At 38.4% G+C, this 24,643-nt stretch overlaps 1 protein-coding gene across 8 annotated transcripts in view; it reads left to right on the top strand.

Moving 5' to 3' along the window:
- The window catches only part of SCML2 (Scm polycomb group protein like 2), a 101,286-nt gene that overhangs the window by 34,570 nt on the left and 42,073 nt on the right, over positions 1–24,643 (top strand). For all 8 annotated transcript variants that reach the window (XM_043569743.1, XM_043569745.1, XM_043569740.1 and 5 more), the window contains exons 6-7: positions 2,165–2,253; positions 9,476–9,719. In XM_043569743.1, the coding sequence (XP_043425678.1) occupies positions 2,165–2,253; positions 9,476–9,719 (333 nt within the window). The remainder of the gene's footprint in view (positions 1–2,164; positions 2,254–9,475; positions 9,720–24,643) is intronic.

Raw genomic sequence — 24,643 nt, 5'->3', positions numbered from 1 at the left:
TATTAATTAAAAATATCAAGTACATAGTAGTACATGCTGATTAATAGATATTTTGGTAGTACATGTTAAAAACACACAAGCTTTGCCAGTCTGCTCATTAGGTGTTTTTGAATAGTTTAGTTTCCATTTTAATATAACGCAATTTACTTGGTTTTCTTCTTTTAAAGATTATTTAAACCTTAAAGGTTATTATTTAAAAGAATTTTTAAAGTTTTAGCATACAAACAGAAGAGTATACACATCATAAGCGTACAGCTTATAAATGAACACATCTATGTATAACCATCACTCAAATCAAGAAACAGAACATTATCAGCACCCCAGAAACCCCACTCCTCCTGATCTCCAGTTATAAACCTCCCATTCCCAAAGGTACCCCTGCCTAGACTTCCTAACATTATAGATTAGTTTTATCTGTGTTTGAATTTTTATTTTGTGTATGTATGTATTTATTTTTAGGTTTGTTTTGAGAGAGAGAGAGAGCACACACAAGCAGTGTAGTGACAGAGAGAAAGGGAGAGAGAGAGAATCCCAAGCAGGTTCCGCACGGCTAGCTCAGACCCCGATGAGGGCCTCGAACTCAAGAACCATGAAATCATGACCTGAGCCAAAACTAAGAGTTGGATGTTTAACTGACTGAGCAACCCAGGAGCCCCTGTGTTTGAATTTTTATATGCACTTTCATCTATTTTTGTCCTTTTAATCTATGTTTGACTTTAGGCAATTGAAGAATTAAGAAAAATGTCAAGTTAAGGTGATGGTGATGATAATGATTGCGTGATAGAAGAGGATAAGATGGGGGTTAAGAAAAAGGCATAAGGACCAGAGAACAACTGTTATGCAATATTCTAACCATAATGTGGCAAATCCATGTTGTGGATGATTATTTATTAGATATCACTAATAATACTGATTTATTATAAAGGAGTATATAATAAATCTCCCCTTTCCCCATTTTTTTTCCTAACAACAATTATTTTCTCAACAACAATTATTTTCCCTGGTCAATTAAGGAGATTTTGGTGCAGGATTATTATAGAGTAACTTTCTGTCTGAACTTTTTTGCATGTTTTATCTTATTGATGGACCCAGTGCCAGTGATTGCCAGTGATTCATATGCCTCCCTATCTTAATGCACGTATTCATCAGGAATGCATGCCAAGTTCTCTTTAATTCTGGCATCAGGGCAGGCAAGTGTTGCATGAAACAGATTGCCCCCAGAAAGCAATAAAACTAGCAGACCTCTCTACTCCCTGTTGCACATGGCAGATGCTGTGATATCCACCATTAATTGATGAGATCTCCAAAAAAGACACCTGTTGAGTCTCTTTTGATTGCATCTGATGCAAATTCTAAGAGAAGATCATGTTTAATGTGTATAAAGATTGCTAAAGTGAGAGCTATCTTTTTTACTAACATACTGTATAAAAAATTTCAAATACAGGAAAAGTGAAAGAATTTTACAGTGAACACCCACATACCCATTACCTAGATTCTACCATTGTCATTTTCCATACTGGCTTTATCACTTACTTGTGAATCTGTCCTTCTATCGATTCATCAATCCATCTTATTTTTAAATGCATTTATTGATGTCAGTACATTTCCCCTAAATACTTCAGCATACATATCAGTAACTGGAGTTCAGTGTTTATTGGCAGTTTTTTAAGATTTTGAGGTGAAATTTATATACAATTAAATGCACCATCCTAAGTGTACGTTTGCTGAGTTTCACAGAAAACTGTCTTTTTTTGAAAGGAAAATGAGGCAGGGACTCTGAGGAAAAAGAGGCTGGAAGTCTTTTGCAGCCTTTGCGGTGCTTTTGTGGCTATTAGTGGGGACTGGAAGCTCTTCTGGGTTTTGCCTTGGGTCACCCATAGTATTATGGCCCATTCCTAAAGTACTTATGTGTATGTTGGTGAACTCAAGCTAGTGGCTTTTCTAAAATGAGAGTTTCTACCCCTACTGTAGCATTGTTGCCAGATAGTACAGGGGTACAGTAGAACTTATTGGAGGGTGCATCTGCTCCTCTTGCCCATTTCCTGGGTTTCTTGGTAAGCAAATAATTCTCTGGAGAAGAATGTTAAACAAAACCTATTTTTTATACCATCTTGCTATAATATCACAGGAAGGCTTTTTCATGCTGATTTATTTTATAAAATAGGATACCAGATGAATGCGTCATCTTGGCCAATGTTCCTCTTAAGAACCCTGAATGGATCTGAAATGGCACCTGCAACATTGTTTAAGAAGGTAAGAAAGATGTTATAAAAAGCTTCCATCGGGGTGCCTGGGTGGCTCAGTCAGTTGAGCATTTGACTCTTGATTTTGGCTCAGGTCATGATCCCAGGGTTGTGGGATCGAGCCCCATGTCGGGCTCTGTGCTGAACATGAAGCCTGGTTAAGATTCCCTCTCTCTCTCTCTCTCTCTCTCTCTCTCTTTCTCTCTCTCTCTCTCTCTCTCACCCTCACCCCGTCTCCCATCCTTCCATTCTCCTCTCTACCTCTTTCCCCTGCTCATGCCCGCATGCTCGCTCATGTGCTGTCTCTCTCTCTCTCTCTCTCTCTCTCGCTCTCTCGCTCTCTCGCTCTCTCGCTCTCTGTGGTTTTATTGTTTTTATAGGAGCACTTAAATGCCCACGGACTGGGTAGCTTAAACAATAGAAATTTAATTTTTCGCAATTCTGGGAGCTAGAAGTCCAAAATCAAAGGGCCATCAGGGTTGGTTTTTGGTGAGGCCTCTTTCCTCAGCTTATAGATGGCTACCTTTTTGCTGTGTCCTCATGTGGCCTCTCCTCTGTGCATGTGGGGAAGGGGAGGTATCTCTGGTTTCTCTGACTCTTATAAGGACACCAGTCCTATTGGATTAAGGCCCCACCCTTAGGACCTCAGTTAACCTTTGTTACCTCCTTAAAGGCCCTGTCTTTAAATAAAGTGACTTTGGGTATTAGGGCAAATTTATGAATTTGAGAGGATACCATTCAGTTCATTCCAGTGGCTTAAACAACAGAAATTTATTTTCTTACAGCTCTGGAGGTTCATAGTCTGAGATCAAGATGTCAGCAGACTTGGTTTCTTTTGAGGCCTCTCTCCTTGACTTTTAACAATCTGTGTGTCTGTGTCCTACTTTCCTCCTCTTGGATTAGGGCCCACCCTAATAACCTCGTTTTAACTTAATTACCTCTTTAAAGACCCTGTCTCGAAATGAAATCACATTCTGAGGTACTGGGGGTTAGGATTTAAACATGAGTTTGGCTGGGGTGGGGGACACAATTCAATCCATAACAGCAAGTCATAAAAAAGTCTTAATTATAATCACTCACTAGTCAAAATGAATTTGTACTCTCTTTCAAGACTTTAGATATGAAACGAGTGCTCTACTAGAAGCAAATATTCATTGCTATTTTTTATTTGCCTTCAGAAGTGGAGCTTCCCCTCACTTTGCTGTATTAGTCATCCTTTGACATTGGAGAAAATGATGATAGGCCAAAAAACCACTTGAAAGAGAAATTTTGTTTCAGAAGTAAAAGAATGTTAAAAACAGTCATCAGAAAGAATTTGTTATAAGGAAATATTTGTTATATAACAAAAGAGGGAAAATTCCAAAAATAGTTTATGCTCTTGAGAAAATGTTGAAAAAGTACACTATGTTAAGAAACAGTGAATAAAAGCCAACTTTTAGTTAAATTATGGGTCAAAATATTTCTTTCTCACCCTGTGTCCTGATTGTTTTCTCAGTCAAATTTTATTGCAATTATTCATATCAGGGGATGCCTGGGTGGTTCAGTCGGTTGAGCACCCAATTCTTGATCTCAGCTGAAGTCTTGATCTCAGGGTCATGACTTCAAGCCCCACTTTGGGCCCCCTGCTGGAAATGGAGCCTACTTAAGAAAAATAAAACAAGGTAAACAATTATTCATATCAAGAATGGTAAATATTGTAGTTTTTTTTTTTTTTAACTATTCAATAGTTCTATACATTTCTCAGTGCTGATTATCAAGGTAAGTGTACTCTTGTGGTGCCTGGGTGTCTCAGTCCTTTAAATGTCCAACTCTTGATTTTGGTTCAGGTCACAGTCTCACAGTTTGTGACTTTGAGGCCCTTGTCTGGCTCTGCGCTGATAGCGCAGAGCCTGCATGGGATTCTCTTTCTCCCTCTCTCTGTGCCCCTCCCCCATTCTAATGCACATGTGCTCTCTCTCTGTGTCTTTGAAAAATAAATAAATAAACTTAAAAAAAAGAGAGACAGTTTGGAGCGCCTGGGTGGCTCAGTGGGTTAAGCGTCTGACTTCAGCTCAGGTCATGATCTCATGGTTTGTGAGTTCCAACCCCACATGGGGCTCTCTGCTGTCAGCACGAGTGGGCTTTGGATCCTCTGCCCTCCTTCTTTCTGCCCCTCCCCCACTCACATGCCCTCTTGAGTGTGCATGCCCTCTCTGTCTCTCAAAAATAAATAAACTCTAAAAAAGAAAGTTTAAAGATAAGTGTACTCTTTTTTAGGTTTATTTATGGGGCCCCTGGGTGGCCTTAAGTATACTTAAGGGTTAAGTATCTGACTTTGGCCCAGGTCATGGTCTCACAGTTTGTGAGTTTAAACCCCACTCTGGGTGAGCTCAAACCCTGTTCCAGGCTCTGCACTCTCCCTCTCTCTTTGCACCTCATGGGACTCTTTCTCTCTCTCTCTCTACCCCTCGCTCACTCCCACTGTCTCTCAAAAGTAAGTAAATAAAAAGTTTATTTTTTTGAAAGAGAGGGAGAGAATAGGCACAAGTAGGGGAAGGGCAGAGAAGGAGGGAGGGAGGAAGGAAGAGAGAAAGAGAATTCCAAGCAGGCTTCTCACTGTCAGCACAGAGCCAGATGCAGGGCTTGAGCTCACAGTGAGATCATGACCTGAGCTGAAATCCAGAGTCAGATGCTTAATCAACTGAGCCACCCAGGTGCCCCAAAATAAATGTATTCTTAATCCCCTTTATCTGTTTAACCCCTCTCCCCACCCATCTCCCCTCTGGCAACTACCAGTTCTCTAAGAGTCTGTTTTTCTGTTTGTCTTTTTTTTTTCTTTGTTCGTTTGTTTTGTTTCTTAAATTCCACATGAGCGAAATCTTATGGATTTCTTATGGACTCTCCTGCTTTAGGGCCTTGGCCCTGGCTGTTCTTTGTCTGGAGTACTCTTCCTGTGGGTAACTGTGGTTAATAATCACTTTTAGGGTTCTGCTCACTTGTCCCCTTCCATTTGAAGTTTGTTCTGATTACCCTATTTAAAGTTTTGCACAAAACCCCCCTTACATTTTTCTCTGGATCTCACTCTGCTATATACTTCCTTTTATTGAATAGCACTTATCATTTCTTTTTTTTAAAAAATTATTTATTTATTTATTTTGAGAGAGAGAGAGAGAGAGAGAGAGAGACAGAGACAGCGCAAGTGGAGGAGGGGCAGAGAGAAAGGGAGAGAGAGAATTCCAAGCAGGCTCTGTGCTCACGCCACTCGGCACTTGGGGCTTGAACTCATGAAACCGGGAGATCATGACCTGAGCTGAAACCAAGAGTCAGATGCTTAACTGACTGAGCCACCCAGGCACCCTGCGCTTAACATTTCTAACATAGAGTATATTTTGCTTGTATTGTTGTTTCTCGTCTTTCTCTTTACTAGCAGGTGAGCACCACAAGGATGGGATTTTTGTCTATTTTGCCACTTAATGTATATCTGGAGCCTTCATTAGTGTCTGACATTTAGTAGGCACTTAGTAAATATTTGTGAATCAATAAATGAAGTTTAAAGGACTAGAATTTTTGATGAGGTCAAAGAAGTAGTTGATTAAAAGTAAGGAAGTAGAAGTTAAGGATAGGAGTTTGTGGTCAGAGGTAGACTCTGGGAATACAGCTATAAATAAGACAGTAAAAAAACTGTCCTTATGGGGCTTGCCTTCTAGCTGGGGAGATGGATAATAAACCATACAAAATAAAGTATATATTATGTTTGATAGTTGTACATGCTAAGGAAAAGGGAGGCCTTAGAGTCTGTGGGATATGAAAAGAAATAGCCTTTAAGGAGAAGTGTATTGTAGGTAGATAGGCAAGGAAAGATAGGAGAGAGATTAAAAGAATATTCTTTACTAGTCACCTTCTAGGAAAGAATCATTTTTTTTTCTCACAGTAAAAAAGAATGGGTCCTTGTTTATTTTAGCTATTGCTTTCGTAAATTATATCTTTTTTTTTTTTTTTTTTTAATAAGCTCTGTGCCCAAGGTGGGTCTTGAACTCACAACCCCGAGATTAAGAGTCACATGTTGTACCAACCAAGCCAGCCAGGTCCCCCTACAAATTATATCTTTGTGTTTAGGAAGTCATTCAGGAACTGATGATGACAAACCATATTCTTTAAAAACATTTAAGGGGCACCTGGGTAGCTCAGTCAAGCTTCTGATTCTTGATTTTGGCTCATGTCATCTCACAATTTGTGAATTTGAGCCCTGCACTAGGCTCATGCTGACAGTTCAGAGCCTGCTTGGGATTCTCTTTCTCCTTCTCTTTCTGTCTGCCCCCACCCCAAAATACATAAACTTAAAAAAAAATTAAAACATATAAACATAAAGCAACTTTATATTATTACCTTTTGTGGACAGCAGAGGGTACTATTTTGCCAGTTATCTAAATCTGGAGGTAGCTTGTTTTGAGATAAAACCCTCTCATTTATTTATGAAAAAGAGTAGTCCCTTTGATTTTTTAAGAAAATAAATACTTGTTTTCTTCCAGAGCTCTGTTTATTTGTATGGCTATACATATGTAAGTAACTTTGATAGAATATTCGTGAAATTTAGAAGAATTAATAAACAGTGTAAAAATCTTCGGAGAATAAATTGCATTTTGTCCATTATCAATTGTCTGGTTTTTGTTACTTGTCAGTTCATAGTGGCATTGATGACATACTGTCACATTTGGGATATCTTTTTAAATTATACATTTGAATCTTAAAATTCTGTTTCTCTGCTCATTCCTGTCTTCTGTTTTGTAGCAGAAAATGTATATTGTCATTTGAACTTAGTTTGCTTTGCTACAGAAAGTCTTATTGTTATTTGGTTATTTGACAGTATAAGGGCCTAAGAAACTTCTGTGTGCTTTGAATGTTTTCTCCATTCTGTGAATATGTAGGACAAATTTATAAACTGCCAAAGTTATCCTTTGTTAAATCCACCTCCCTCTTTTCCTTCCATATGTAATAACAGTTAGCTGACCTTTAGCCCCTTCATGAAGTGGTAGTATGTAACTTTGCTTCTTATTTACCAGCAACTTATTTATCAAATACCTTTGATCTTTGACCAAGCTAACTTTTGCCCTGCTGACTTTAGGGTGGTTTTTAAGAATCAAGTTAAGATTATGTAATTAAAAGGACTTTGAAGGCTAATAATTAAGGAACTTACAAGACTTCAGAGGTATAAAGGATATCACTGGAAAAGCACAGGACGATGAGATGGGTTTAAAGGGGGCATTTAAAAAAGAAATCAACCTACCAGATACGTGTTTAAATTATATCTTGGTGAAAGAATTACTTGAATTACTTGAAAGCTTGTTTACTGTTCTTCAGGTGATTACTTGGTTAATTCATTTTTTTAAAATCTTGTTGAGTACTCTGCTGGAAATAGCAATATGAATAAGATGTATCTGCTTTTGAGAATCCCTTGGTCTCAGAGGAGTGAACACGTTTCAAGGGTAGTTTAGCAGTTGAAGGCAAGAGCATCTTCTTTGAGGGGGCTTAGGAGTGGGCAGGAGTTGGCCAGGGAAGCCTTAAGGAGACCAGAAGAGCTGGGCTTTGAAGTAGATCAGTTGGAGTTGTCCAGGCAGATGATGTGGTAGGATGTTCCAAGGAGTTGTCTGCCTATGTTTAAGATCCAGCTCCTGATCTCATATTTATGGTGTATTCTTAGGCAATCATGCATCAATTTCATCATCTATAAAATGGGAATAATAATTGCATTGACTTTATAGGGTTGTGAGAATTAAAACATGCTTGGCATATACTGAACAATTGAGGGCTAACTTTTCATGTTGTTACAGGATTCTAGAGATCTAGGTGATAGAATTGGCAGGTTGTAGTCTTTGAATGTGAGTGTTAAGGGGAATATTATGCATCTGGCCTGGTGGTTCTCAGCCTTGGATGCACATTAGGATCACCTGGGGAATTAGTATGTGCTAATGCCTGGGCCCCACCCCAGACAAATTAAATCAAAATCCTGGCTGTGGGGTCCCAAGTGATTTTGAAGTTCAGTTGGACTGATAACCCCTGGTCTAGGGCTTTTTCCAGGCTTCTGGCTTGAGCAACTGGGTTGATGATGGTGCTATTTATTTACTGTGATAAAAACCAAATTGAAAGAAAAGCTGTTGCTTTTAACATTGCACTTAGGCTTTCTAAGAATCCTGTTAGCATTTGCATGCTTTAAATTTTGGTAACTAAAGTATGCTTTTTTAAATATTGGTTTCTGGGGGTGCCTGGGTGGCTCAGTCAGTTAAGCGGCCGACTTCGGCTTGGGTCATGATCTCGCGGTCTGTGAGTTCGAGCCCCGCGTCAGGCTCTGTGCTGACGCTCAGAGCCTGGAGCCTGTTTCAGATTCTGTGTCTCCCTCTCTCTGACCATCCCCTGTTCATGCTCTGTCTCTCTCTGTCTCAAAAGTAAATAAACGTTAAAAAAATTTTTAAATATTGGTTTCTGGATTGGATATCATAAATGACCCCAAGCTATATGACTTTCATGTTCTTGTGTCTGCAATAAAACTTGGAGGCTTTTTAATTTTTGTATGTTGTCTGGTGCTATTCCTTTTCGTTTTTTTTTTTTTTAAGTTTATTTATTTTGAGAGAGAGAGAGAGCAGGGGAGGGGCAGAGAGAGAGGGAGAGAGAATCCCAAGCAGGCTCCGCACCATCCACATGGAGCCCAGTGTGGGGCTTGAACTCATGAACCATGAGATCATGACCTAAGCCAACACCAAGAGTTGGGCTTTTAACTGACTGAGCCATCCAGGCACCCGTTTTTCTTTGGACTTACCAACTTTCAACATACCCTGTAATTTACACATTAATTGGGTTTGTTTGATTCCCTCATTTAAAATTTCTTGTTGGTTTCTTCTCTCTTTTTCCCTCACCTGCACCCTGATCACTACTACCACAACCACTAGAAGGTAAGTTCCACCAGAGTAGGGATCTTTGATATTTTTTGTTCACCAGCGAATCCTAAATTTCTGGTACCTAGTATATAACACCTATTTCTTAAATGAATAAATGAATTACTATCAGTTTGGGTTTGTTTCCTTCCATGTTCTTGGTTCTGCTTCAGAGTAAGTAAGATGTTGTAGAGCAGAGTTTCACAGAGATCTCTGACAACTGTTTTCATGGAGTTTAATTTTTGGTTGATAAGGGTTGTAAGAATACAATTGAGCAAATTCTTCTTATTGCATCTTAACAAAAACTTTTTTTTAATGTTTTGGTAGGAACCACCAAAGCCACCTCTAAATAATTTCAAAGTGGGAATGAAGCTTGAGGCCATAGATAAAAAGAACCCTTATATGATCTGCCCTGCAACGATTGGAGATGTCAAAGGAGATGAAATTTACATCACATTTGATGGCTGGAGTGGAGCTTTTGATTATTGGTGCAAGTACGATTGTCGAGATATTTTCCCAGTTGGGTGGTGTCGCCTGACAGGAGATGTATTACAACCACCAGGAACTCAAGGTAAGATAATAAGTAACTATGTATTTTTTAAATTTTATTGAAGTTAGATATAACTGCTATTGGCATTGAGGTTAGGGCTTCATGCTCAACTGGAGCAGCAGACAGAATAGTGAGGGCCCTGTCTAGGCTTGAGAACTACAGGTAGAAGAAGGTAATAATTACATTTCTTGAGGGCCAACTCAGCATCATAATCTGAATTGACAATCCACATTGGAGAATGTGGACAAACTACAAGTCACACTTGGACCATTGAAGCCTAGTTACTGTAGCCATTTTGGGGTGCTTAGCTACCTTTGTAGTTGATATTTCAATTTAAAATTACACATAGTATTCCACTATTTATATCTCAGACCATTTTCATTTTTTTATTAAAATTTTTTTTTTTAATGTTTATTTTTGAGAGAGAAAGAGAGAACAGGGAAGGGGCAGAGAGAGAGGAAGACAAAGAATCTGAAGCAGGCACCAGGCTCTGAGCTGTCAGCACAGAGCCTGACCCAGGGCTCAAACCCACAGGCCACGAGATCATGACCTGAGCTGAAGTCAGATGCTTAACCGCCTGAGCCACCCAGGCACCCCTCAAAGATAGTTTTTAAAAGGTTAGGCTTAACTGTTATATATATGTTTTGTACACTTTAGGTCAATTTTTGCAAGTCAAGTTGATACTTTGATAGTCTTTTTTTAATTAAAAGTTTTTAATGTTTATTTATTTTTGAGAGAGAGAAACAGAGTGCAAACAGGGGAGAGGCAGAGAGTGCGGGCGACACAGAATCCGAAGCAGGCTCCAGGCTCTGAGCTGTCAGCATAGATCCCGACGCAGGGCTCAAACCCACAAGCTGTGAGATTATGACCTGAGCCGAAGTCAGAGGCTTTACTGACTGAGCCCCCCAGGCACCCCAGTACTTTGATAGTCTTAAGTAAAATCTCCCAATCAATGAAAATTTTATGCTATGGAAGCCATCATAAATTAATACGTTATCATAGTCAGGTGTTTATCAGTTGTAATGCTGTGCTTCCTAAGTTGAATACTATGATCATCTAGATGTTTTCTTTCAGAGAAAAATCATCAAAATATTGAGGCTCCTCAGTCACTCTCCCAAGGGCTTAGAGATGCCTAAACTGGTCTTCTGTGATGGAATAACTGCTGAGATATAAGTGGGATCTAAGCAAAGCACCTAATCATCTATCTAAGTTAAATATAAAATTAATAGAATCAAATGTAAACATAAAATTTATCCAACTAGAATTTATTTGTACCATAAAAAAAGAAAGATGAGTGTAGAAAATTAGTAAGTAATGTGTGCCAGAAAAGAGCAATGGCTAGATAAAAGCATAGAGCCATATTCTTGTAACTGCTGTTAGAATCTTCTATGATTTGGGACTCTTAACACATCCCATTATATTACAATAATACATACCATAGTGTCCGTTTTATTAGGTACTTATTTTACCAGTTCCATGCTGCCATAATTCTAGGAAGCAGATATTAATGGCTGATTTTTGTGAAATGTAGTATGCTGTAGATCTGTATGTATATGATGCTGAGGCAGTCTCTGCCCTCAAGGAGTTTACCTTCTAGTGGAAGACAGATGAATGGAGGGATAGACTTTAAAAAAATATTAGAATTAACAATGCAAAAGTAGAATTGTATGCTAGATACAAAAGTGACCCAAAGACATCCAGTCTGTTTAGGCTGGAGGGAAAGGTGGTTGGGTGAAGGAAAGCTTCACAGAAAGATACATGATGTGAATATTAAGAGAAGGAGTTTGCCAGGAGATAAAGGCAAGGAGATAAAGAAAGGAGATAAAGGTAGGGTAGACAGATCACAAAGGTATAAAATTGCACAGTATATCCTGAAAACTAGGGAGTTCAGTTTGGGACATGGTAACTTTGGAATGTGTGGCCAAGAATGCTGTAGTTAGTCTTCCACCCTCTGGTTTCCCTTTTTTTCTTAGTAACGCAATTCAGCTACCTAACGTGAAGACTATAGTTACAGCCTCCCTAGCAGTTATATATGACCGTGAGACTAAGTCCTGGTCAATGAGATAAAAGTACAGGTCATATGTTCTACTTCCAAGAAGTGTATTAGAGATCAATGTACCTTTCTCTATTCTATCTTCCTGCTTCTATCCTGCTGCTAGGAATGTGCTTGTTTTGGGTGGAGTTCCATCTTGAACCATGAAATGGGACCATATTCTAGGCATAGTGGAGTGGAAAGCAGAAAGGAGCCAGAGTCCCTGAGAATTTTGTGGAGCAGAATTTTCATACTGGCCTCTTCCAGACTATTATTTTATTTATTTATTTATTTTTACAAATTTTTTAGTGTTTATTTATTTTTGAGAGAGTGAGAGCATGAGCAGGGGAGGGGCAGAGAGAGAGGGAGATACAGGATCTGAAGCAGGCTCCAGGCTCTGAGCTGTCAGCATGGAGCCCGATACGGGGCTTGAACCCACGAGCTGTGAGATCATGACCTGAGCTGTAGTCTGACGCTTAACCAACCAACTGAGCCACCCAGGTGCCCCTTCTTACTGTTATTTGAGAGAAATAAACTTCTGTGTTGTATAAACCAATATTCTTTTAAGTTTTTCTGTTATCGTTAGCTGAACTTAATCCTAACTAATTCAGAGTAACTTTAGGACATTGGATAGCAGCGAATGCAGGTATGGAGCCTGAAAGAGATAGGTCTTAATTGACAAAGCAGGTTTGAGAGTCATCATGCTCATTCAAATAAATACTCTGTATCAGGTGGGATTATAGGTACTGGCAGTGGCCGGGAGTGGAGGTAGGCAGCTACACATCCAATTAATAGCAGTAAGGGGGGAAGTTTTGGGTGTTGTTTTTTTTTATTTATCTATTTTGAGAGAGCAAGAAAGTGTGAGTAGGGGAGGGACAAAGAGAGGGGGAGAGAGAATCCCAAGCAGGCTCCATACTGTCAGCATGGAGCCCAACTCAGAACTCGAACCCACAAACCGTGAGATCATGACCTGAGCCGAAGTTGGACACTTAACCAACAGTCACCCAGGCACCCTGGGTGTGGTTTTAATTGTGCATGTGTAACAGGTAGAAGAGGATTAAGGACAGAACCTTGTGAGTAAATATTTAAGACAATTCTCATACTTGAATCACCTGGTAGGGGGAGCTCATTCAAAGGCTGATGCTCTGGGGGCACCTGGGTGGCTCAGTCGGTTAAGCGCCCAACTTTGGCTCAGGTCATGATCTCACGGTTTGTGGGTTCGAGTCCCGCATCGGGCTCTGTGCTGACAGCTCAGAGCCTGGAGCCTGTTTCAGATTCTGTGTCTCCCTCTCTCTCTGCCCCTCCCCCACTTGCACTCTGTCTCTCTATGTCTCAAAAATAAATAAACATTAAAAAAAAAAAAACAAAAACAAAGGCTGATGTTCTGAAGCTCATACCCAGGGGTTCTGAATCAGTAGGTCCGGAGTGGGATTCAGGTGTTTCAATTGCACTTGGTTTGAGGCCCACCGTTTGAGAAACACAAAAATAAAGGGTGAGTGGAAGATAGAAATCAATTTAGGGCACTGAGAAGAGAAGAGCTCATTAGTGGTCTTAAAAACATGGTTACTAGGCTACTTTGCAAAGCCAGACTTAGAAAGCTGTGTAAATAGGAGATGCAAAGTGTTTTTTAAAAAATGTGGTTTCACAGATACTTTGTGAGATCTGCCTCCTCTGTCCTTTACCCCACTAGACATTTCACTAAAGTGAATTTTAGAAACCTTACCTCAGTTTATATTCCTTTACCCTCCCCTATTCATCATATAATCTTAAGTATTTCCTCTACATTCATCGAGAATGGCATTGGACAGTGGTAAGACTTTTGTTAAACCATTGAACATAATTTAAAAACTCAGGAGAAGGAAAGTATTGTATTTACCCACAGTTTTGACATTTCAGTTCTTCCTGATCTTCAGATTCCTTTTTTTTTTTAATAATTTCCTTTCTGTTTAGAGAACTTCTTTTAGTCATTCTTTTAGGGTAGGTCAGCTAGCAACAAATTCTTAGCTTTCCATCATCCAAGAATGTATTTATTTCCCCTTCATTCCTGAAGGATAGTTGCTGGATATAGAGTTCTAGGTTGACAGCTCTTTTCTTTCAGTACTTAAAGAATGTAGTACAACTTCCTTCTGGCTTCCAAGGTTTCTGATGAGAAGTTTGCTTTTATTCGAATGGTTTTTTCCCCTGGAGGGTCCGTTATGATTATGAGTCCATTTTTCTGTATAGTTCTTCTAAGTGTTTACTTTATGCTTTATCTGTTTTGTGGCTACATTATCAGGTGTGTACAAATTTTGAACTGTTACAACTTCCTGGTCAGTTGAACCTTCAGTAGTAACCCTCTTTATGGTTATTCTTTTTTTAATACTTCAAAGTCTGCTTTATCTTGTATTAATGTAGTTACACCAGCTTTTGTTTGGTTGGTGTTCTTGTTCTCTCTCCAATGTTCAACATTTATCTATTCTTATCTAAAAAGATACATTTATTTCAAATAGGTGGATTTTGATTTTTTGGCTCGTCAGCCAGTCTGTCTTTTAACTGGAGCTTTTAATCTATGTATATTTATTGTGATTACAGATATATTTGGTTTTCATTATGGAACCTTATTTTGAGCTTTTTACTTTCCTGCCTTTTTTATGTTTTCTTTCCATTCTTGTCCTATTTTGGGCATTTTTTCTTATTCTATTTCCCCCCTTGTTTGGAAGTTCTACATTATATTTTCTGTTCTTTGAATACTCTAGAAATTTTAACATGCTTTCTTAACATAATGGAAGTCTGAAATTGATCAGTATCTATTCTGTACTAAGACAGTAAAAGGAACTTAGAATACCCACTTACTCCCTTCAAATTCATGTGGTTACTGTTGTATATTTTAATTAGTTACATCTTTTACAGGAACCCTATTAGCTATTATTATTATTCATATAGTCAGTATTTGTTGAGACTCATCAGCATATTGAAAATGTTCTTTATTATTCCTTTTTAGTATCTCAGATCTTTCGTTTGAGAGTAATTTTCTTCTGTCTGAGGTAGATTCGTCAGATTTTTCTTTAGTGAGGGGTCTGCTAGTGGCATGCCCTCTCAGTTTATGTTCATCTGAATATGTCATTTCAACTCCTCTCTTGAAAGATATTTTTTCAAGGTGTAGAATTCTAGAGTGACACCCATTTTCTTACAGGACTTTGAAGATCGCATTCTTTTACCTTTTGGTTTCCGTTGCTTTTTAGAATTTAACTGTCAGTCTAATTATTTTTCCTCTGTAATCTTTAATTTTTTCTCTAATTACTTTAATATTTTCACATCATCTTTGGTGTTTTGCAGTTTTACTCTGATACTTCTAGGTGTGGGTTTTGTTGAATCTTGATATCTTGGCAAAACCACACATGCAGATGATGAGTTGTTTATTTTGATGTATGAGAAATTTTAAATTTTTGATGTTCTATTTTAACTGTTTTATCATCATTGTGGATTTCAAATGGCACAAATAATTTGACATTATAAAGCACTTTTCATGACTGCATTTTGAATACAAATAACTCAAACCGTGTTAAAGTAGAACTTGGAAACATTAGAATAGAAACACAGATGTGCCCACTGATGCCACATTCTGTTTTGTAAAGATTCACAGGTGTCCCCAGAAGAACCTTAGGATTCTGGGCAAAGTATGGTTAAAGATTGTTAGTTGAGGGATGCCTAAGTGGCTCAGTTAAGCATCCACCTCTTGATTTCAGCTCAGGTCATGATCTCACATTTCTTGAGTTCTAGCCCTGAGTCAGGCTCCGGGCTGACAGCGTGGAGTCTATCTCCCTCTCTCTGCCCCTCCCTGACTCGTGTGCTCTTTCTCTCTCTCTAAAAATAAAATAAATAAACTTTAAAATAAAAGGATTGTTAGTTGAGGGGTGCCTGGGTGGCTCAGTTGGTTGGGTGTCCAACTCTTGGTTTAGGCTTGGGTCATGATCTCATGGTTCAGGACCTTGGGCTCCATGTTGACATTGCAGAGCCTGCTTGGGATTCTCTCTGTCTCTCCCTCTCTTGCTTCCCCTCCCCCACTTGTGCTCTCTTTTCTCTCTCAAAATAAATAAATAAACATAAAAAAAGATGATACTCACCCAAAGACATTGCATAAATGATTCATTTTGATTTTTTCCCAAGCATTGGTTATTCATTACATAGGTTAATAGAGTTACTACTATACTTACACAAGGTGAAATACTTATATTTCTCTTTGAGTAGAGAGTTACTTGTATACTCTCTTTGAGTAGAGAAAACAGTTACTTTAGCCAATACAACATTAAGTGACAGCTGTAATATAAAAATACCGTTTCTTTTTTTTTTTTAAGTTTATTTCTTTATCTTAAAAGAGAGCACAAGCTGGGGAGGGGAAGAGAGAGAGAGAGAGAGAGAGAGAGAGAGAGAGAAATAGAGAAAATCCCAAGCAGGACACATGCCATCAGCGCAGAGCCCAACGTGGGGCTTGAACTCACGAACTGTGAGATCATGACCTGAGCTGAAATCAAGAGTTGGATGCTTTAACTGACTGAGCCACCCAGGCATCTCTAAAAATATCATTTTTTTAGATGTAATGTGATACATTCTTAAAATCATAATACTTTAAAATTATTTTTATTATTTTTAATATAACAGGTTTTCTCTAATATAAAAAGTAATGCTCAAACCGAAAAATTCAGAAAAGCATGCAGAGATAAGCATGGCAAATAATTTGATCTGTATTTGGCCTCATACTGCTTTTTCTTCTTTTTGTCTTACACATAATAGCTTTAGAACATACACATGGTCAAATCAAAGAAATGTTGAAATAGGTTATAGTACAGTTATTCCTTAGAATAATATAGAATCATTTAGAAGAATGAGAGGATTCCTGTTTACTAAGAAAGATAGCTCTCCAGGATGTAGTAAGTGAAAAAAGCAACCCCCAAAATCCATACAGCATAATGCCAAATCAAAACAAAACAAAGATGTATTTCTATATTAGATGTATGTATATACATACATAGAAAAGATTTGAAAGGCTGTATTATCAAATTTGTAGGAGTGATTATATATGGAAAGAGGTGTTGGGTAGTAAAGGGAACTTCTGCTTTTATCTGTGGCTCTTTTTTTTTTAAACAAGAATGTATTTGTAGGTTACATTTGTACTTTAAAATAATTAATAATTTTGAAAAAAGATTATTTTGCATTTTCTAGTTTCCTCCCTAACTTTTTCTTAATATATTGTGATTGTGTTCCCATATAAAGTATATCCCTACAAATTTGATTTTATTTCTATGTTGTATTACATCATATGGCTGTACCCTAATTTATTTAACCAAACTTTTATTTTGTTTGACATAGATAATGTGATGAATATATCTTTGCATATCTCTGATTATTTCCATAGAATGTTTGCTGGGTTAGGGGATATGTTTCTAAGGGTGAAAAAATTTTATTTATTTATTTATTTATTGGTTGAAATTATTTTTTTTAATATTCAAGTTAGTTAATATACAATGTGGTCTTGGCTTCAAGAGTAGAACCCAGTGATTGATCTCTTACATGTGACATCCAGTGCTCATTCCAAAAAGTGCCATCCTTAATGCCCGTCACCCTTTTAACCCATTCCCCATCCACCTCCCTTCCAGCAACCCTCAGTTTGTTCTCTGTATTTAAGAGTCTCTTAAGGTTTGCCTCCCTCTCTGTTTTTATCTTATTTTTCCTTCCCTTCCCCTGTGTTCATCTGTTGAGTTTCTCAAATTCCACCTATGAGTGAAATCATATATCTGTCTTTCTCTAACTTATTTTGCTTAGCATAATACCCTCTAGTTCCATCCATGTTGTTGCAAATGGCAAGATTTCATTCTTTTTCATTGCCGAGTAGTATTCCGTGTGTGTGTATGTGTGTGTGTATTTCATTGTGTGTATATGTATACATAATATATATATATTATATAAAACATATATATTCCAGTGTACGTATGTATACACACACACACACATTTATATATATATAACACATCTTCCTTATCCATTCATCAGTTGTTGTTGGACATTTGGGCTCTTTCCACAATTTCGTGATTGTTGATAGCACTGCTGTAAACATTGGGTGCATGTGCCTCTTTGAATCAGCATTTTTGTATCCTTTGGATAAATTCCTAGTAGTGCAATTGCTGGGTTGTAGGGTAATTCTGGTTTTAATTTTTTGAGGAACCTCCATACTGTTTTCCAGAGTGGCTGCACCAGTTTGCATTCCCACCAATATTTCAAAAGCATTCCCCTTTTTTCCACATTCTCACCAACATCTGTTGTTTCCTGAGTTGTTAATGTTAGCCATTCTGACAGGTGTGAGGTGGTATCTCACTGTGGTTTTGATTTGTATTTGCCTGATGATGAGTGATGTTGAGCATCTTTTCATGTCTGTTTGCCATCGGGATGTCTTCTTTGGAGAAGTGTCTATTCATGTCTTCTGCCCATTTCTTCACTGGATTATTTGTTTTTTGGGTGTTGAGTTTGGTAAGTTCTGTATAGATTTTGGATACTAACCCTCTATCTGATATGTCATTTGCAAACATCTCCCATTCTGTCAGTTGCCTTTTACTTTTGTTGATTCTTTCCTTTGCTGTGCAAAAGCTTTTTATTTTGATGAGGTCCCAGTAGTTCATTTTTGCTTCTATTTCCCTTGCCTCTGGAAACATGTCCAGTAAGAAATTGCTGCAGCTGAGGTCAAAGAGGTTGCTGCCTGTTTTCTCCTATAGGATTTTGATGGTTTCATGTCTCACATTTAGGTCTTTCTCGCATTTTGAATTTATTTTTGTGTATGGGGTAAGAATGTGATCCATATCATTCTTCTTCATGTCACTGTCCTGTTCTTCCAGCACTGTTTGCTAAAAAGACTTTTTTTTTTTCCATTGGATACTCTTTCCTGCTTTGTCGAAGATTAGTTGGCCATATATTTGTGGGTCCATTTCTGGGTTCTCTATTCCATTGATCTATGTGTCTGTTTTTGTGCCAATACCATACTGTCTTGATGATTACAGTTTGGTAATACAGCTTACAGTCTGGAATTGTGATGCCTCCAGCTTTGGTTTTCTTTTTCAGGATTGCTTTGGCTATTTGGGGTCTTCTGTTGTTCCATACAAATTTTAGGGTTATTTGTTCTAATTTGGTGAAGAATGCTGGTGTTATTTTGACAGTTATTGCATTGAGTGTATAGACTGCTTTGGGTAGTATCAGCATTTTAATAATATTTGTTCTTCCAGTCCATGAGCATGGAACGATTTTCTTCCATTTCTTTGTGTCTTCTTTGATTTCTTCTATAAGCTTTCTATAGCTTTCAGTGTACAGATCTTTTACCTCTTTGGTTACGTTTATTCCTAGGTATTTTATGGTTTTTGGTACAATTGTAAGTGGGATCGATTCTTTGATTCCTCTTTCTGCTGCTTCATTATTGGTGTATAGGAATGCAACCAATTTATGTACATTGATTTTATATCCTGTGACTTTGCTGAGTTCATATATCACTTGTAGTAGTTTTTTGGTGAAGTCTTTCGGGTTTTCCATGTAGAGTATCATGTCATCTGAGAATAGTGAAAGTTTGACTTCTTCTTTGCCAATTTGGATGCCGTTTATTTCATTTTGTTGTCTGATTGCTGAGGCTAGGACTTCCAACACTATGTTAAACAGCAGTGGTGAAAGTGGACATCCCTGTCGTGTTCCTGATCTCAGGGGAAAAGCTCTCAGTTTTTCCCCATTGAGGATGATAATAGCTGTGGGTGTTTCATATATAGCTTTTATGATGTTGTGTTCCTTCTATCCTGACTTTCTTGAGGATTTTTATCAAGAAAGGATGCTATATTTTGTCAAATGCTTTTTTTGCATCTATTGATAGGATCATATGGTTCTTATCCTTTTCTCTATTAATGTGGTGTATCACATTGATTGATTTGTGAACATTGAACCATCCCTGCATCCCAGGAGCGAATCCCACTTGATCATGGTGAATAACTCTTTTAATGTACTTTTGAATTTGATTTGCTAGTATCTTATTGAGAATTTTTGCGTCCAGGTTCATCAGGGATATTGGCCTGTAATTCTCCTTTTTAGTGGGGTCTTTGTCTGGTTTTGGAATCAAGGTAATGCTGGCTTCATAGAATGAATTCGGAAGCTTTCCTTCCCATTTATATTTTTTGGACCAGTTTGAGAAGAACAGGTATAACTCTGCTTTAAATGTCTGGTAGAATTTCCCCTGGGAAGCCATCTTGTCCAGGACTCTTATTTGTTGGGAGCTTTTTCTTTTTAGTTTTTTAAAAAAATGTTTATTTATTTTTGAGGGGGAGAGCACAAGCAAGGGAGGGGCAGAGAGAGAGAGAGAAAGAGAGAGAGAGAGAGAATGAATATCAAGCAGGGTCCACACCGTCAGCATAGAGCCCGATGAGGGGCTCAAACCCACAACTATGAGATAGTGACCTGAGCTGAAGCCGGACACTTAATTGACTGAGCCACCCAGGTGCCCCTGTTGGAAGATTTTTGATAACTATTTCAATTTCTTTGCTGTTTTTAGGTCTGTCCAAATTTTCTGTTTCTTAGCATTTGAGTTTTGGTAGTGTGTGTCTAGGAATTTGTCCACTTCTTTCAGATTGTCCAGCTTGTTGGCATATAATTTTTCAGTGTTCTCTTATAATTGTTTGGTTGTGATCTCTCTCCTCTTTAATTCATGATTTTATCCGTTTGGGTCCTCTTTTCTTTTTGAGAAGTCTGGCTAAGGATTTATCAATTTTGTTTATTCTTTTAAAACCAGCTGTTAGTTTCATTGATCTGGTTTTTTAAAATTTTATATCATTTATTTCTGCTCTAATATTTATTATTTCCCTTCTTCTCCTGGCTTTGGGCTTCATTTGCTGTTCCTTTTCTAGCTCCTTTAGGTTTAAGGTTAGGTTGTGTATTTGGGACCTTTCTTCTTTTTTAAAAATATTTTTTAACATTTAGTTTTTTAGAGAGTACGTGCACACACAAGTGGGGGAGAGGCAGAGAGAAGGAGACAGAGGATCTGAAGCAGGCTCCACACTATGAGCACAGAGCCTGATGTGGAGCTTGAACTCATGTACTCTGTGAGATCATGACCTGTACTGAAATCAAGATTCGGCTGTTGAACCAGCTGAGCCACCCTGGCGCCTCTTTTCGTTCTTGAGATAGGCTTGAATTGCAATGTATTTTCCTTTTAGGACTGCCTTTGCTGCATCTCAAAGAGTTTGGACTGGTGTTTTCATTTTCATTTGTCTCCATGTATATTTAAAATTTTCTTCTTTAATTTCCTGGTTAACCCATTCATTCTTTAGTAGGATGTTCTTTAACTTCCATGTATTTAGGTGCTTTCCAAAGTTCTTGTGGTTGATTTCAAGTTTCATAGCATTGTGATCTGAAAATATGCATGGTATGAGCTCAATCTTTTTGTACACGTTAAGGACTGTTTTGTGACCCAATATGTGGTCTGTTTTGGAGAATATTCCATGTGCACTCAAGAAGAATGTGTATTCTGCTGCTTTAGGATGAAATGTTCTGAATATATGTTAGGTCCATCTGGTCCAATGTGTCATTCAGAGGTGTTTCCTTATTGATTTTCTGCCTAGATGATCTGTCCATTACTATAAGTAGAGTATTAAAATCTCCTACAGTTACAGTATTACTATCAAAAAGTTTGCTTGTTTGTGTTTCATTGATTTATATATTTAGGTTTTCCACATTGGGGGCACAAATATTTACAGTCGTTAGCTCTGCTTGATAAATAGACCCCTTAATTATCATATAATGCCCTTCTTCATCTCTTTTTACAGTTATTGTTTTAAAGTCTGGTTTGTCTGATATAAGTATGGCTAACTCTGGCTTTCTTTTGATGTCCATTAACATGAGAGATGGTTCTTTATCCACTAACTTTGAATCTGCAGGTGTCCTCAGGTCTAAAATGAGTCTCTTGTAGGCAGCATGTAGATGGATCTTATTGTTTTATCCATTCTGATACCCTATGTCTTTCGATTGGGGTATTTAGTCCATTTACATTCAGAGTGAGAAAAATATGGATTTAGTGCCATTGTGTTATCTGTAGATTTTATGTTTGTGGTCATGTCCTCTGGTCCTATTTAGTCTTTGCTACTTTCCACTCAGAGTCCCCCTTAGGATCTCTTGCAGGGCTGGTTTAGTAGTCATGAACTCCTTTAGTTTTTGTTTGTCTGGGGAAAGTCTTTATTTCTCCTTCTATTCTGAATGACAGCCTTGCCAGAGAAAGGATTCTTGGCTGCATATTTTTTCTATTCAGTACATTGGTTATTTTCTGCCACTCCTTTCTGACCTGCCAAATTTCAGTGGACAGATCCACTACTACCCTTATGTGTCTACCCTTGTAGGTTAAGGCCCATTTGTCCCTAGCTCTTTTCAGAATTCTCTCTTTATCTTTGTATTTTGCCAGTTTCATTATGGTATACCATGGTGTTGACCTGTTTTTGTTGATTTTGAAGGGAGTTCTCTGTGCCTCTTGGATTTGGATGCCTGTTTCCTTCCCCAGATTAGGGAAGTTCTCAGCTATGATTTGTTCAAATAAACCATCTGCCCCTTTCTCTCACTCTTTCTGACACTCCTATGATACAGATATTGTTTCATTTCATGGAATCACTTAACTCTCTAATTTTCCCCTTGTGATGTAGTAATTTCCTTTCCCTCTTTTTTTTCAGCTTCATTATTTTTCCATAATTTTGTCTTCTGTTTCACCTATTCTCTGCCTCTTGCATCCTCACTGTCACTATATCGAGTTTATTTTGCATCTAGCATTTTTTAAATTCATCCTGACTAGTTCTTAGGTCTTTAATCTCTGCAGCAAGAGTTTGTCTGGTATCATATATGCTCTTTTCAAGCCCAGCTGTTAGTCATATGATGGTTATTCTAAGTTTTTGTTAAGATATATTGTTTATATCTGTTTTGAGCAAGTTTCTGTGATTTCTTCTTGAACTTTGTTTTGGGGAGAATTCTTCTGTTTTGTCATTTTGGCTACGTTTCTGTCTTTTGCGTTTTAAAAGCTTGTTATGTGTCCTGCACCTGAGAGTACTACTATATTAAAAAGGGGTAATACGCTGTCCAGAGTTTGGTACTCCAGGAAGTGTTTCTGGTGTATGTTGCATGCACTCTGTTGTTGAATTTTGGCTGCTCTACCCCACTGGTCAGTGCTCTGCAGAGCTCCTCCTTGCTTGTAGTGGTGGAGTGTTTGGACCTTCAGCTAGGTGTGCTTTGATTTATTTGTTGAAGTAACCCTGGGGGGAGAAAAAGGAAAGGGAGGGGGGAAGCCTGCTTACATAAAAAGAGAAAAATGAAAGGGGAGAAAAGAAATACAAACAGAGAATCAAAAACTATAAGGCTAAATCCAGAGAAAGAGAGAGGAAAATGAAGAAGAAGAAAGAGGGTGGAAAAAGAAGAGAATAAAAATGCCTGATCAAAAAAAATATATGGTAAGAATTGACCAAAAACAAGTCAGAAACTATGAGCCTGATCCAAAAAAAAAAAAAAAAAAAAGAAGAAGAAGAAAAGGGAGGAAACAAATACGAAATGAAATGAAATAAAATAGTAAAGAAAAAAAAAAAAACAGTTGTCTGTTGGTGCCTGGGACTTGTGACTATGCTGGTGTGGAGAGGCCAGCTGCATTGGGTCAGTCAGTCTTGCCCCAATAAATCATCAGTTGCCAGGCACGGGGTCTTGGGGTTTGGCTTAAGCAGGTCCCATCTCCACTGGGGGCCCCTGTGCTGCTCTCTGAAGGCCCACCCTGTTGATGTCAGGGAGAAAAAGGGCAACGCCCCAATCTCTCCTCCCCTTACTGGATATCTCAACCCATGCTGATAGAATAGTGAGGGCCATCAGCTTGCCCTGCTCCACAATTCTCTGCCTTCTAGGTGCTCAGCTGGGATTCAGAACTCCAGGTCTTAACGGACCCAGCCCAGTGTGGCTCCTCTCCCCTGTTCTGGAGTAGAGCCACTCTGTGTGATAAACCCTCTTCCCAAAGTACTCTGGGAAGGGGACTGTTCTCTCCCAGTGTTCCTCTGAGATTGCTACACCATGCTATGCACTCCTGGCCGGCTCCCTTCTCCCCTGTAGTGTGCGCCACAGCTTCCAGCTCCATTCCGGAGAAAGTCGCCCTTTTCTGAAACCTCTGAGTTTCAGCTCCTAAGGCTGTTGGCAAAAAAGACACTTGCACTCTCTGTATTTCTCGTTCCCCAGTCCGTGTTCCAGAGAGGTTTTCCATTTGTGCTAATTCGATGCCACACTTTCACAACTCCTCTCTCTTTCTCTCCCTTTTGTCTCTCCACAGAAGGGGTTCCCTCCCCTCCGTGCCTATGCCGTTTTATCTCCCACAGTTCACATACATGCACTTCGATCCTGCCAAGCGGTCTCCCTCCAACCGTGGAGATCCTTCTGCCCCTCTGCAGATCGATTTCCTGGCTGTTCCGAGTGATCTGACCTCAATACAGCTGTGTTTGAGGGACGAGGAAAATCCTGGTCCCCCTACTTCTCTGCCATCTTAACTCCCTTCCTGACAAATGGTCTTTTAGAAAGTCATACCCACTTCCACTCCCCTCAGAGGTGAGTGACAGTGTTTTTTTCCTTCTCTTGTCAACTTTAGGCATTATCTTATTATTTTTGCTAATTTAAAAAATGTTTTTAAAATTTTCATTTCTTAGCTAGTGAGGGTGAATCTTTTTCTTTGCATATATCTTTGCCATTAATATTCTTTTATAATTTTCCTGCTAACTAACCTTTTCCTACTTTTTTCTTATTTCCTTTCTTGTTCATTTGGGTGCTTCATTTATTGCACATAGCAATAAATGTCACGAAAGTAAAAACTTTTTGTCAGTCATTTGCTTTTTTAAAGATTCCAGTATAGTTTTTAAAG

The sequence above is a fragment of the Prionailurus bengalensis genome, chromosome X (assembly GCF_016509475.1).
Source record: "Prionailurus bengalensis isolate Pbe53 chromosome X, Fcat_Pben_1.1_paternal_pri, whole genome shotgun sequence".
Taxonomy (NCBI): domain Eukaryota; kingdom Metazoa; phylum Chordata; class Mammalia; order Carnivora; family Felidae; genus Prionailurus; species Prionailurus bengalensis.
This window is presented reverse-complemented; position numbering and strand designations above follow the sequence as displayed.